The sequence below is a fragment of the Vulpes lagopus genome, chromosome 23, assembly GCF_018345385.1.
Source record: "Vulpes lagopus strain Blue_001 chromosome 23, ASM1834538v1, whole genome shotgun sequence".
NCBI classification, from domain to species: Eukaryota; Metazoa; Chordata; class Mammalia; order Carnivora; family Canidae; genus Vulpes; species Vulpes lagopus.
In genome coordinates, this window is record NC_054846.1 from 49,809,050 (window position 1) to 49,823,575 (window position 14,526).

At 54.7% G+C, this 14,526-nt stretch overlaps 1 protein-coding gene across 1 annotated transcript; it reads right to left on the bottom strand.

Moving 5' to 3' along the window:
• Window positions 1–1,524: 1,524 nt before the first annotated feature.
• On the bottom strand, window positions 1,525–11,109 carry POMGNT1 (protein O-linked mannose N-acetylglucosaminyltransferase 1 (beta 1,2-)). Its single transcript, XM_041738926.1, has 22 exons — window positions 11,006–11,109; window positions 10,169–10,338; window positions 9,438–9,552; window positions 9,171–9,289; window positions 8,447–8,512; window positions 8,234–8,347; window positions 7,293–7,410; window positions 7,004–7,102; window positions 6,710–6,837; window positions 6,304–6,374; window positions 6,007–6,082; window positions 5,745–5,828; window positions 5,615–5,656; window positions 5,348–5,406; window positions 4,935–5,007; window positions 4,709–4,837; window positions 4,498–4,623; window positions 3,452–3,516; window positions 3,227–3,271; window positions 2,647–2,782; window positions 2,282–2,391; window positions 1,525–2,199 (listed from the first exon to the last, which is right to left on the bottom strand). The coding sequence occupies exons 2-22, from the start codon at window positions 10,286–10,288 to the stop codon at window positions 2,112–2,114; spliced, it is 1,983 nt and encodes a 660-aa protein (XP_041594860.1). The 5' UTR covers window positions 10,289–10,338; window positions 11,006–11,109; the 3' UTR covers window positions 1,525–2,111.
• Between the last annotated feature and the right edge of the window lie 3,417 nt (window positions 11,110–14,526).

A 14,526-nucleotide genomic window follows, 5' to 3' on the forward strand; every position in this document is an offset into this window, starting at 1 on the left:
GTACAGAAGCTGGGCCTAGAAAGTCCGAGGGACTTGTTCCATGTCCATGACCTCCCTGGAGGGCTGATGAGCCTTGGTCTGGGCCCAGGCTGTCTGACTCCGGAGCCTGGGGGGTCCTGGCTGACGTGGAAGACCAGAATATCCCAAACGTAGATCTGACTGTGGCTGAACCAGGACCCACAGCACCAACAAGGGAGGAAAACCCAGCCTGGCAAATCAGTCATACTCCTTGCTTTCCTCTGACCCCTCATCCTTCCTCCCTGGCTTTTCTAGGGCAGCCCGGAACTACTACCCCTTCCCCTTGCTGAACCCAAGAAGGAACAGAAACCTGGCCAGAGCCACACAGGGCCCCAGAGCCAGTCTGAGGCTAGCCCAGGAGCCTGCTGCGGGGGCCTGGCAGGGAGGGAGGCTAGGGCCTCCCCGCCTTCACCACCCGACCATCTCTCACACACCAGGTGCCTACAGAGAGCTGCAGGCGATTGTTTGCCCAGGGCGGACCTCCGCCTCCTCACTGGCTAACTGCTCCTCCCCCGGCTCTAACAGTACCTCAAGTACTCTATCTCTAGCAAACACTGAAGGCGTCAGGGTGGCAAGAAACAGTCCCAGCAGCACACCACCTGTGTCACTGTGGAGCTGGGCTCCAGGCGCCAGTGGGGGAGGGTGGAGTAGAGCTGGTGAAAGGGCAGGAGTTCTAGGCCATTCCTGCCTCCCTGGCCAGGGCTCTACATAAGGAGCTCACCAGGCTCACCTTGAAAGGACTGCAGGCTGACCCCTTCTCAAGAGGTGTGTCCCATACTCACCTCTGATCCTAAGTCCTGTATAGATCCCTTAAACATCCTCCTGCCCCCTGCCTTAGGCTTTCTCACCCACTACCTGTAGACAATCCCATTCATTTCCTGGTGCTTCTATGACTTAGTTAGATCTTCCTAATCTCTTTGGGTCACTGGGCTGGGTGAGAATCTGACGAAAATGATGGTTTTCTCCAGAAAAATGCCTAGACATGGAATCCGTATACCAAGTACCCTAAGGGCCACAGATCCTTCCTCTTACAACTCCCATCTGCAGCCCAGTCCTAGCCTCCTGAATTATACTGGTTTGGTTCTGGTTTACCCACTTCCTTTATATCCCCACTAGTCTCCCTTGCTCTCCCATTGCCTCCCTCACCCCCGAGGATTCCTTTTTGCTCTCTTGCTCCATCTCTGGGGACAGGTACCTGCCCAGACAAGCTAGGCAAGTGAACAGCCCCATGGGGAAGGGGTTTGAGGTAGCTGCTCTAAGTTCAGCCTCAAGTAGGGTGAAGCTAGGGTCAAGTTCATGTCCTAAGGTGGAGCTAGGGAAAAATCCTGGAGTTTGAGACTTGGGCATCCCCTGGTGGCCAAATGGCCCCAAATGGAAGCTAAATCCTGTGGAGGACAGTAAGGAAATCTCACTATCCATCATAACCATTCTCTCTCCTACTTACCGATTTTTCTCTCTCTCTCACACTCACATAACCCCCCCCCCCCCAATCATAAAACACATCCCTGGAGGTTTTCTCCTTTTTTAATCAATGACCACCTTATCCAGCTTTGGAAACCTGGACAAAGGGGAGGCTGAGAAGAGGCCTGGTTCCATGTCTGAGGGTCTCTGAGTGAGTCTGCATCAGCAGGTGGGCCCCAGCGGGCCTGTCCATGGGTTGGGCACAGCAGGTTCCTGAGTAAGAGCCAGCCCCACCCTCAGGGCAGCACCCCAGCCAAGAAAGGAGTCAAGGCCCTATAGGCTTCAGCCTGTTCCCAAGGCCCTCAGGACAGTCAATAAATAGGTTAGATTCTGAGCCAGGCCTGGGAGGAGGGTGTGTGCAAAGGGCAGGATCAGCTGCCCAGGGACCCCAATGATTCCCAGGTACTATCCTGCCCCTTCCCAACAGGGAAGTAAATAAATAGACCTCCAACTCAGGTATAGGGGCGTTGGAGCAGGGGAAGCTTCCCCTTTGGGTTAGTAATTAAGTCTCATGTTAAAAACAAGCCAGCGCCAACCCCGCCCAGTGTCTACAAAATCCTACAGGATGGGGTGAAGGGCTAGCCTGCCTGGGGGTACACAGTACCCAGCCCTGCAGGGTCCTGAAGGAGGTCTCATGTCTGTTCTGCGGCTCCTGGGACTCCCTCTTCCTTTGGAGGTGGCTCCAGGAAAATTGGGGTGATTGATGGTGGCTTCTTCACCCTGGGAAGATAATTTGACAATGTATAGGGAAGAGATAATCCCACTAGTCTCCCACTTCCCGGGGCAGAAAAGAGTCACTCACGAGTAGGGGGAGGCTGGGACGCCCACCACCAGGAAGTGATTCTTCTTTCGAAACAACCTCCACAGGCCCCGGTGGTTGCCACGCACATCCAGGTCCCAGATACGGAGGCACTGGAAGAAGTGGGTGGGGGGAGAGGCAGGGATCAGAGAGCCGCGGGGGCAGGAGGGGGTGCAACTGAGGACCCTTGGTCCAGCCCCCACCCCTCCTCTGCAGTCTCCTCAATCTGCAAGATGTAGCATCTTCTAGAATATGGTATTGAACAAAGAGGCTGGAAGAGGGGTTCCCAAAGTCTGAAGAGGAGGTTCTAAGGTAGAAGATTCCAGAACAAAGGCTCCCTGTATCTGGTGGGAGTGTTAGTGGGGCACCTTGGCAAGCTGGGTCCAGGTGGTGAAGTCATCATCCTTCTCCATTCGGATGAAGGCCACATAGGTGTGGCCCTCTGTGTCTGGCAGGAACGAGTCTTCACAAGGGTTCCTGCTGTGGTCCAGAACCTCAGCCTCACTGCAGCAGGGGGGAGGGGGTAGAAAGGCCAGGATGGAGCCTGCCTCACGGGTCTGGTAAACCAGGCCCTGCGCTTACTTTTTTTTTTTAAATGTTTTATTTATTTATTCATGAGAGACATAGAAAGAGAGAGAGAGAGAGAGAGAGAGAGAGAGAGAGGAGAGACACAGGCAGAGGGAGAAGCAGGCTCCTTGCAGGGAGCCTGGCATGGGACTTGATCCTGGGACTCCAGGATCATGCCCTGGGCCGAAGGCAGGCGCCAAACCACTGAGCCATCTGGGCTGTCTTCTGCGCTTACTTTAATGCTGTGCTATCGCTGTTCTGAAATTCTTAATTTTTGAACAAGATGCCCTGATTTTCATTTTGCAGTGGGTCACAGCACCAAGACCCCCGGTTTTCGCCTCCTCACTCCCTGCTATACATCCCGACTGCCAGAGGCCATACCTGAGCAGCCTGTGAATTTCCACTTCATAAGCTTCCTTCTTCAGACTGAAGGAGAAGGGAAGATGGGTCAGGAGAAGGGGCGAGCCTTCAGGTTCCAGGGGCGAGGTGAAGGATCACGTGGGAATTCGGGGGCAGGAGGGCCGGGGTAAGAAACAGGCCCCAAGGTTGGCAGGGAATACTGGGGATTGGTCATCAAGGCTCCTCTGCCCTGTCCCCAGCCCCCACCTGTCCACGTTCCTGAGCTGGACACCTGGAACCGTGTTGAACTTGTGCTTCTTGAAGTAGGCCTCCTGGAGCAGGTGTGAGGGTGAACATCAGGCCTTCCAGGTGGGGCCCGTACCCCCCGCTGACCCACCACAAGCCCCACAGATGAAGTCCTGGACCCACAGAAGTCCCTCTCACTGCTCCCGGCCCCTGCCCCCGTCTTCCCCATCCTCTTCTTCGTAGCATCCTTGGCAGGCTCTTACTAGCTTTAATTTGGGCTCCACCATCGCTAGAGAGCTCATGCCCACACGGCAGCTCAAGCTACTGACCCCCAAGCTAGTTCCTGTTCCCAGGGGCTGTCCTTGGGTCTGCTGTTGTAGAGCCACAGAAGGCAGGAACGGGCCCTACCAGGCCTGGTGTGCAAAATGACAGGCTGTGCTGCGGGGGAAGCGAGTGCTGTGACTGAGGTACCAACAGGGACCTCAGGGAAGTGCCTGCCCCTCTGTGGGAGGTGACTGGGGTCTTGTGTAAGCCAGCTTTCAGGGCTTCAGGGTCCTTTTGGCTTCTAGGAGGTTTCGAGGTTTTGTTCATCTGTTCCTTCAGGCTGGGCTGTCTCAAGGCACACTCTTGCTGTAACTGGGGACTGGCCCTTTAGGCACAGCTGGGGAAGGCATGGTGGGACCGAGGATGTCCCTGTTCATGCCAGGCGGAGGCGTGGGCCCCCACATTTGCAAGGACAGGAGAGGGCAGGGCTGTGTAAGTGCCGGGTGGCAGAAATACCCTCCCCACACCCACAGTCTGGTGCTAAGAATAGTAATAATAAAAATAATACCAGCTAACCCTTATATAATGCTTGCAGTTCAAAGCATTTTACATATAGTAACTCATTTAAACCTCAGAGTCTCAAAACCTTATGAGATAGGCAGTATTTTTATCCTCATTTTTAAAAATAAAGAAACTGAGGCAAAAGAAGATAAGACACGTCCTCCCGGGCTGCTCTGGAGCCCGTGCTCTCGCTCCATCCACCACACGGTGCCCGCCTCCACAACATCCTGCTTCCCACTCACGTGGAAGTAGCCATTCATGTTGAGGCCAACGATGCCGAAGTGGTAGGATCGGGAAACATCGGGGATGATGCACTCTCGGCCTCGGCGTTGTTCAGGCATCCGCATCCACATGTCCCAGTCCCAGAGCTGGGGGGCACGGAAAGTAATGAAGGTGAAGGGGTTTGCAGCCAATGGGGGACTCCAGCCCGCCCATCCTCCCCTGCCAGGGCACCTTTTCTGGTGTGGGCCACTTGGGCTCAAGCTCCTCCTTGTACAAGGACTTCCTGAGCACCCAGCCCAGCCCAGGCATGGTCTCCACACGGTACAGCAGTGCTGGGTCCTCAGCCGTGTGTTCGTATCCCTGGTGGCGGGGGGGCAGGCACGGGGGGTGGGGTGGGGGATGGCTTAGCTCAGTGCTTGTACCACTCCCCCAGGTGACCCCTGGCCCCTTGGCTTACCTGGTCATTCCAGGCAGAGATACAGTACAGGCTGTCATCCTCCTCCAGCAGGTGGATGGATTGGCTCAGGAAACTGAGAGAGGCAGGGTCCAAGGGTTCAGGGAAGGGCAAGGACAAACCCAGTCACATAGTGATGCTGGAAGAGCTGGAGATGGGACTCAGGAGTCATGCCTGCTTGTCCCTCCCCCTAAATCCCCACTGTCTCTACCCATCCTTTCTACTCTCTACTCCAACCCCAACACCTGCCATCCTACTTTTGCTCAGGCTTTCCCCCGACTTTTGAGCTGACTTCCCCCACAAAGCTCTCTCAGACACCCCCTGCCTGCCTCCCTGGAGAGCCAGTAAGGAAAGAGGCCCGAAGCAGCAGGTAGGAGCTGCATGGAGAGCCACTTATGGAGGGGTACTCCCCTCACCTGAAAAAATCCACAGCAATGTCCAAGTCCTCTTCCAGGACCACGGCAAACCTGGCTTCCTGCAGGGGGCAGGGGGACAGCATGACCCCAGGGGCCCTTTCCCATTCTGTGCCTCCTCCACCCCCATCTCACTTCTCAGGCAGCAATCCCCCCATTTTCCAGATTAGGAAGCTGAGGCCCAGACAGGGGAAGAGCTTGCTATATAGTAAGACCAGGCTTTATACCCACGTTTCCCTTCCCTAGGTCCAAGGGCTTTGGACTACTCACCGGAAACAGGTTGAAAGTGGCAGTGAGGCTGGCTTTGTAGTGCTGGGTAGGGAGTGGAAATGGGGTGCATGAGCTGCAGGGTGGACGGCGGGGTCAAGTGTTTGCCCCTTCCGTCCTCGCCTGGCCATACCTGAGACACACGGGCGTTCTTGATGCTGATGGGAGTGTGCTGGATGCCCCTCAGACCAAACAGTGCCACCACATCCATTGGCTCCTGGGGGCACGGCTATGGTCACCCTGTGAAGCACTTCCCCCTGCCGCCCCACAGCTCCGCCATGCCGAGCCATTCACATTTCACAGCCTTTGCCTGGGCTGTTGGTCTCGTGATCATCGCTGCTCCGTCTCCACGGCCCTGGGCCCTGCCCTTCCCATAGCCCTCGAGCCCCACTCACCTCGTAGTAGCCATCAATGAAAACTGTTATCATCTGGGGGGACACCCCCTGGGCTGAGAGCAGAGAGCGCAGCATCCTGGGGAGCCCAGGGATGGGTTAGGTACTCTGTCCCCCCAACTCAGCGCCCGCCTGTGCTTATCGGTGGGCCCATGTTCCCCATGTACTCCCACATGCGTGAATGGGCCTAGAACCTGTTGCCCCCACCTCAAGAGTTCCACCTACGGGTGGATGAGCCCAAGGAGCTTCACCCTGGGCTAAGCACCACCCAGGGCTGGACCAACCCCCTCCCAGGCTCACCTATACAAGTAATTGGGCCGGTTCCCTGCAATGACAGCCACAGGCACATTGAGGACATTGTTGTCTGGGAGCTGAGGGAGAAACAGCTTTTAGCTCTTGCCTCCCTCCTTCTTCAAACTGGGACCCCCACCCAGGGAAGAGTTCTTTGGGGAGAAGGCAATTCCAGGGTAGAGAGGGAAGCAGCAGAGGGTTTCTCTGTTGGGGCCCTTCCACACACTTAACCCAACTCCAATTACGAGCCTTTGTTCACATGGTCGGCCCTGTCCCCCCTTTCAGAGGTCACCACAAATCCTCGGGTCCTGGTTCCCTCTTGGCCTGGGGTCCAGAAACCCAACCTGGCCCTTTCCAAGGGCTCCTTGCCAAGCTGAGAAGGAGTCCGAGCCTCACTGTCTAAGGCCTCACTCACTGGGTCAGGGCTGAACTCGATGGGTGTGGGGTCCTTGCAGCTGCACACACTCCCGTAGCCCTCGACTTTGCTGCAGAAGCGCCGGCGGCGACGGTTCAGCTCTGTGTCTGCCCAGTGGCACTCGGCCTCTGAGGGAAGGGAGGGGTCAACAGGAGGAGGCATGAGGGGCCACAAGGCTAGTGTGGTTTACAGAGCCCCAGGCACCCAGTGAAGAAAATAAAGTTTCATAAATAGGACCCAAATGCCCACCTCCAGCCCAGGCACTGGAGCCCGGCACCAGCCCCCCAACCCCACCTTCTGCTGAGCTCAGCGGCACATCTGTCTTCAGCAGGACCGGGTCCCCCCAGGAGGAGAGGGCAGGTGACTTAGAATGTTTCTCCCCAAGGACAGGACCTAGCAGGGACAGGAATGAGGCACAATGGGGACCCAGGCTCCAGTTTTAAAGCTGCTTCTCCTCTCTGCCCACTTTCAGCCAGCCCATCACTTTGGGCTCCTATTTGCTCCCAACCCCACCCCAGCTCTTGGGGTTCTGCTCCTCCTGGGCCCCTCATCCCATAGGGTGGATGGTCTGTGGTGCTGGTACCTCCTTTGCGTCCCACAAAGGCCCAAGTGTCCCTCCAGCCAAGGGCAGGGCCGGCCTGGCTGCCCAGGCTCCTCAGCAGAGCCTTGGCTGTGTCCTTGAGGTGGAAGGAGCCCTCGTCCTGGGAGACCAGAGAAGGTAGTCAGCCTGACTAGCATGGTTCTGGGAGACCTGGCTTCATGGAACATTCGCTGTCAGGCACCATGCGAAACCTTTGATTTTAAATTAGCTCATTAAACGATCATGACAACCCTCTGAGGTTACTATCCTGCCACGGATAAGAAAACCAAAGGCTTAGAGAGATTCTGAGAATCATCCAAGGTCACTGGGCTAGTAAATCCTTACCAGGATCCCACACAATCTGCGCCCCTCCACCCTCTTCCCCCCTACTCCCCTCCCCTCCCTGAATTTGCTCCGGCTCCACTGGCACCCTTGCAGTTCCTCGAGCATGCCAGCACTGTCCTACCTCCGAGCACACCCTCACCATTCTTCTGATCTAGAACACCTTCCTCCAGATATTCGCCTGGCCCTCTCCTCACGTCGTCCAGCTTTCTGCTCACATGTCACTTCCTTACAGAGACCTTCCCCTTCTAAAATGCATCACCCACTACTCTGTCTCTTTTGCTTTATTGTCTTCATTAAGTTATCGTCTCCTGACATCATACATGTACCGGGTTTTTTTTGTTGTTGATCTTGCCCTGTGGAATGGAAGCTCCATAAAGGTTGCTTCCTATCCTATCTCCAGCACCCAGAGCAGTGCCTGGCACACAGTAGGGGCTCAGTAACTATTTGCTGAATAAAAATGACAAGGCTAAGATTGGAACCTGTATTACCTTTCTCGAGAGGCTCTTCCCACTATGTTTTATTAGGGGTAGAGAGCCCAGAGTCGTGAGCAAGGTTGGAGTTGGGGGTATAGAGAAAGGAACCAAGGAACAGTCACTGACCTTGACAGTGCAGATAAGCACTCGGCCAGGCGCCACCATGTTGAGGAACAGCACCATGGCCTCATCCTCATGAGGTGAGTATGTGTCAAATACACGCTTTGCCATCACATGGCCCTGGCAGGGGACATACCTCTTGTGAGTTAGTGTCAACAGCAAGGAGGGCTCATCTTCAGCCCTGTAGCCAACTGCTCCCCCCCGCCCCCAAAACCTCACCGTAGCCTGGTTGAGAACGATGACATGGATGCCACGGCCCTGTTCCCGAGCCTCGTCCTCCAGCACCTACCGGGAGGCGGAGACAAAGTCCACCTCTTCACTCTGGCATTTGAGGTTTCTCTGTCTTATGGGAACTCAACAAACGAGCTGCATGAAACCTCCCCTCCTGCCTATGATTCTGTGAACTGTTCTTTTCTGACCCAGCCTGAATGCCACCTCTTCCGGAAAACCTCCTTAACTTGCCCATCAAGAGAGATCAGATCTTTCTACAACCCTCCTCTCCATGGCTTTCAGGCACTTAGAGCCCTAGAATGTGAATTCCTCATGTTGGAGATACCATAATACATCAATCAAAACCCTCAAATGAGAACCAGGTCTGATTACCCCTAGGTCCCCAGTGCCCAAGACAAGGCTGAGGCCAAGGAAGAGACCAAAAAGTAGTTATGAAATAAAGAAATCAATGAATTGTCTGCCTACTACTACTACTAATGATCCCTTTTGATAATATCCCACTACCTGTAACACATTTCACATACTTTTCATTTAATCCCAACAAGTAGAAATCATTAGTTCCAGCCTACAGATAAGGAACTGAGGCCTCCAGAACCACCTAGCTCAAAAGTGGCAGAGATGCAGTTACTCACGCAGGCAGTGGAGCCCAGAACCAGGGGACCACACCCTGAGTAGAATACAGTGACTCTACCCCAGACACTGGCCCACTCACCGTAGTGCCATCCACTGCCACATATACTTTGCTGCGGCTTGAGTACACCTCCACATCCAGAACGCGTCGGGGACCACTGCCTCTGCGCCGTGAGGGCTCTAATCGGCCCAGGGCCTCATCTGTCAGGGTGCAACAGGTTGTGGCGACAGTCTCTCCAGCACAGTATCATCCACTGGAGTGTGCCTACCATTGCAGTGGTGAGATCCTAGGGGACCCCACCCCCATCCTTCACCCCACCAGCCAATCCCATCCTCAGCCTGGCCCCACCATAGTCTTGCTCTGGCTCCGGGTCTCCATTGGCTTCGCTGATTGCTCGCCGCGTGTCCAGGATCAACTTGATGTTGACAATGACAGTCACCAGTAGGAAAAGCACTGCCCCTGTCTGAGGGGAGGGGTAGGGATGACTGAAGAGGGGTGTCCCCTCCAGATCACTGAGGGACTTCCTGAAAGGAGGGCCCTGGCTGCAGGGGGACACAGGCAGAGCCTGGGACCTTTCTCTCCTCCCTCTGTCCGCCCACTTCTCCCCCAACCAGGGTCCAGTTTCAAGACCACCTCCTCCAGGGGACCACCCCTGACCCCTCTCTCTTCATCAGGGCCCTCCCTACCCAGAGCTCCTGGATGCTTCCATTTGAGGCCCTGATTTCCTTGGTCCCCTCCACAATTAGTTCCCAGAGGGGGAGCCAGTCCCAGAGAACCAAGCTGGGGATCAGAAGACCTGGGTCTTAGCTCTGCCCGCCTGGCAGATATGGGCCCCTGAGCAAAGCCTTCCTGACTAGACTTCAGGTTTCCGTCAGAAGCCTAGAGGGTTGTACTTGGGTTCTGATTCCAGAACTCTGGGCCCAAACCACCACCTCGTAGGGATATGACACAAAGAATGTCCCGTCTAGGAACCTGCTGCCTGTTTCCAGGGTTGGGAGCAGCCAAAGTAGGTCCTGGTGCCCAGAGTCTGGGGTAAAGCTGCGAGGGAGCCCAGGGCAGGGGCCAGGACATCTCTCTACCTGACAAAGCCTGCGCAAAGCCCGCTGGTTGGTCAGTTTGTACTTCCAGGTAAGATACCAGCTCCGCTTCTTCCGAGCCCCAAAGGGCTTGATGAGGGAGCTGGGCTTCCAGTCGTCCATGCCGGGTTGGGGAGTCACCACTGTCCTGGCCAACCCATGCCTTCAGGAATCTGAGAGGACCAGAGAGAGGGTCACAGGGAGTCAGGTGTTCCTCCCAAAGCCTGATGCCTTCTGGGGAGCCCAGGGAGGACCCCCTGCAACTCCTCCCTGCCATCATTCAGGCTGTGTGACCCGGGAAAAGTGGCCCAACTGCTCTGGAAAGGAAGCCTCGGCGGGGTCAGCCCGCCTGGAGACTCCCCTGGGGCGGGGGAGCAGCGGAGCCTCCCGGGGCCCCAGCGCAGAGGCCAAGTAATCAGCTCTCAGGTTCAGCAGCCCCTAAAAGGACCAAGCCCCGGCCCCCCTAGTCCTGGGGTGCGCCAGGGGCACAGCCCCACCCCCGCCCCGGCCCCCAATCCTCCAGCCCCGGCCCTCTTAGTCCCGGGGTGCGCCAGGGCGCAGACCCCCCCCAGCCCCGGCCCCCAATCCTCCAGCCCCGGTCCTCCTAGTCCCGGGGTGCGCCAGGGCACAGACACCCGCTAGCCGGGCCCCCAACCCCCAGCCCCGGCCCTCCTAGTCCGGGGTGCGCCGGGGCACCCCCGCCCCCAGCCCCGGCCCCCAGTCCCCAGCCCCGGGAGCCCTCACCCTCTCCCACCCGGCCCCGCTCCCCGCCGCCCGAGGGCTCGGGAGCCCCGCCCCGGCCGCGCCACCCCCCGGGGACTCCCGCCGCAAACCACTCACGGCTCAGGGCGCCCGGGCCCCGCTCCGGCCCCTCTCGGGCCCGCACTGCTCCGCCCGGCGCGCCGCGGCCTCCGCCTCCTCCATGCCGCTCGCCGCCCCGCCCCGCCCCGGCCGGCCCGGCCCGCCCCGCCTCCCCGCTTCCGCCGCCGCCGCGGGGTGAGAGGGCGGCAGGCGGCGCTTAGGGCGGGGCGGGGCGGCGGCGGCGGGACCCCGAGCGCTGGCTTCCCCGGCGGCTTCGCAACGGGCGGTGGGGCGGCTGCGGGGGGACAGCGGGGGGCAGCGGGGCCCCAGCGCCGCGGGGGGCAAGCCCGGCCGCAGTCGGAGCCCCAGCGCCTTGACTAGCCCGCTCGATGCCAGGGTCAGAGGGCCTTCGGGCCTGGGCGCCGCCGCCGCGCCCCTGGCCTGCGCAGGGGTGTCTTCGGAGGCCGAGGGGAATTAAACCCCGCTGCCACCTCTAGCCTAGACCTGGGGCAGGTCTCTTCACCTTGGGCTCAGCCCGGATTCCCCGGTCTGTGAGATGGGGTGCGCTTACAGGATAGGATGCTTACGCCGTGCAGTCACCGTTCCAAGCACTTGGCCGACATCAGCTCTTTTCGTTCCACAACAGCTCCTTGAGGTAGATATTAGTAATGAGGCCCCAGGGCACAAAGCTGGGGGAGCTAGAACTCAAACATCGGTATCACATCTCCAGATTCCACCCCTAACCCCTGCCCTATACTGACAAGAATAATAGCGTTGTTGTGAAGCTTTGATGACATAATATATACAAAGCACTTAGCTGAACACAGTGGGTCTTAAACTTCACCTTGCATCAGAATCACTCTGAGGACGTCTTTTTTTTTTTTTTTTTTTTTTTTTCTGAGGGCGTCTTAAAACACAAATCGCTGGGCCCCGTTCTGAGTTTTCGATTCAATAGTCTGGGGCAGAGCAGAAGACTGCATTTCTAACACGTTTCTAGATGATGGTGATGCTTACTTGAAGTGAGTAGCTAGCCGTGAAAGTTTTAAGCAGAGAAGTGATAGAGTCCTATTTAAGAGAAATGTGCTGTTTTATGGAGAATGTTTTAAAAGAAAATGGAGGAAACCAGAAGACCAGTTAGAGTTTTTGAGTTCTCCATATTCCACCTGCTTCCTAAGCGGTGGGATGGTATCGTCCAAAATGTTAACAGTACTTATCCTTTTTTTTTTTTTTAATTTTATTTATTCATGAGAGACACACAGAGAGAGGCAGAGACACAGGCAGAGGGAAAAGCAGGCTCCTCAGGGAGCCCAATGTGGGACTCAATCCCTGTACCTGGGATCTCTCCCTGAACCCAAGACAGACACTCAAACACTGAGCCACCCAGGTGTCCCTAACAGTACTTATCTTAGAAGTCCAAGTACTGGATGATTTTTCCTAATAAGTATGTATTAGAGAATAGAAGAAAACCCAACACATCTTATTAGCATTTAAAAAAGATATCTCTCAGGGCTCCTTTCTGATCTTTGCTTCTCACTCTTCAGGGAAGATCTTATGCACTCTCCTGACCTCTATTACCACCAAGATTCTTATGCTCATGTCTGCAGTCCTAACATTTCTCCTGAGTTCTAGGCTGACCTGGGTCTGACTGCCTGCTGGACATCTTCACAGGGTCCTCCATCTCAATGTAACCCCTGCTGTGATCATCTCTTCCCATTTCTAGACCTCTTCCTGGGTTCCCTTCCTTTTTGAATGGCATCAGGCTAAACAGCTGAGAGTCACCCTTGAATCCTCTTCTCCAGCAACAAGTCCAGGTCTGTTTGCTCCCCCCTGTATTCTCTGTACCACACACACTGGCTAGCAATTAGTAGACTCTCCATAATATTATTGAAATCCTTGCTTTTTTAAACAAGCATTCATAAATGCCACTATAAATAAATCAACATAACCAGTTACCAAGTCTTGTCAATCTTACCTCCTTAAGAGTTCTCCATTCTGGGCAGCCCAGATGGCTCAGCAGTTTAGTGCTGCCTTCCGCCCAGGGCATGATCCTGGAGACCCAGGACCGAGTCCCACGTCAGGCTCCCTGCATGGAGCCTGCTTCTCCCTCCGCCTGTGTCTCTGCCTCTGTATCTCTCATGAATAAGTAAATAACATCTTTAAAAAAAAAAAAAAAGAGTTATCCATTCTGGTCTTTTTTTTGGATTTTATTTATTCATGAGAGATACACAGAGAGAGGCAGAGACATAGGCAGAGGGAGAAACAGGCTCCCTGTGGGAGGCCTGATGAGGGACTCAATCCCTGGACCCTGGTATCAGGACCTGAGCCACAGGCAGACACTCAGCTACTGAGCCACCCAAGTGCCCTCCTGTCTAACTCTTCTGCAACCTCACAACCAGCCCCCTTGTCCAGGCCATTTCAGTTTCTTGATTTCCAATCAGTTTCCTCGACTCCAGGTTTGTACCCCTCCAATCCTTTCCCCTTGCAAAATTCAGAGTAATTTTTCAAAAAGGCAAATCTGTTTTTTTAACCTCTGATTTAAAACCCTTCCGTGGACCAACAGATACTAAGGAAAAATATTTTACTTAAGGTTACAAAGGTAACCGTTAGATGAACTAAAAATAGTGATAGAAATATATAGGGTGAATGGAGGAGGGGAAATACAGAGTATAAGTGAGATAAATCATATTGATTATATTAGGAAGTTGGTAGACAATATTTAAAATTAAGAAATAGTAGTACTGTATAAGCGTATGTGGCGTTATGTGTATAAGCACCAGAAAAAAAAAAAAAAAAGCTGAATGTTGTTGCCTCTGGGAGTGGGGCTAGAGGTGGGAAAGAATAGAGCAGGTTAGCTATCTTTGCATTGTAAATCCTTCTGTGACCATGCACTGGAATTACTTGGATTAAACACCCAAATCAAGCCAAAACAAAAAAGTTTTTCATGGTTCCCCATGGCCTATAAAATACAACCCAAGCACCATAGAACCATCTTCTATAGCCATATTACTCCAAGTGTGGTCCCTTGATCAGCAACATGGCCATCACCTGGGAGCTTGTTAGAAAAGAAGAACCTCAGGCTCCATCCCAGATCTACAGAATCACAATCTGCATTTTAACAAGGCTTGCAGAAAATTCAAACGCAGTCAAGCTTAAGAAGCATCAGTCTAAAAAAAAAAAGCAAAAAAGAAAAAAAAAAGGCATCAGTCTACAGGATCAAGCATGATCTGGCCGACCTGGACTTTTTTATCTTCATTACTGGTTGCTTCTCATTGGCCAGAAGTATGTTATTTTCTACTTCTTTAATCTAAAACTCAGTGGCAGGGCACCCAGCTGGCTTAGTCAGAAGAGCATGTAACTCTTGGTCTCTGGGTCTGAGTTCCAACTCTACGTTGGGCATAGAGATTCCTTTTTTTTTTTTTTTTTTAAGATTTTATTTATTTATTTGAGAGAGGGAGAGGGAGAAGCAGACTCCCTCCTAAGCAGGGAGCCTGATGCAGGGTTCCTTCCATCCCTGGACCCTGGGATCATGACCTGAGCTGAAGGCAGACACTTAACCCACT

Bases quoted from the DNA above. Each gene is read 5' to 3' on its own strand.
- POMGNT1 (XM_041738926.1), bottom strand. From the start codon at position 10,288: ATGGACGACTGGAAGCCCAGCTCCCTCATCAAGCCCTTTGGGGCTCGG. The intron at 5,008-5,347 runs GTGAGGGGAGTA...TGCCTCTCTCAG, and splicing joins ATTGCTGTGGATTTTTTCAG to TTTCCTGAGCCAATCCATCC. The intron at 3,272-3,451 runs GTGGGGGCTGGG...CTTCTCCTTCAG, and splicing joins CAGCTCAGGAACGTGGACAG to TCTGAAGAAGGAAGCTTATG.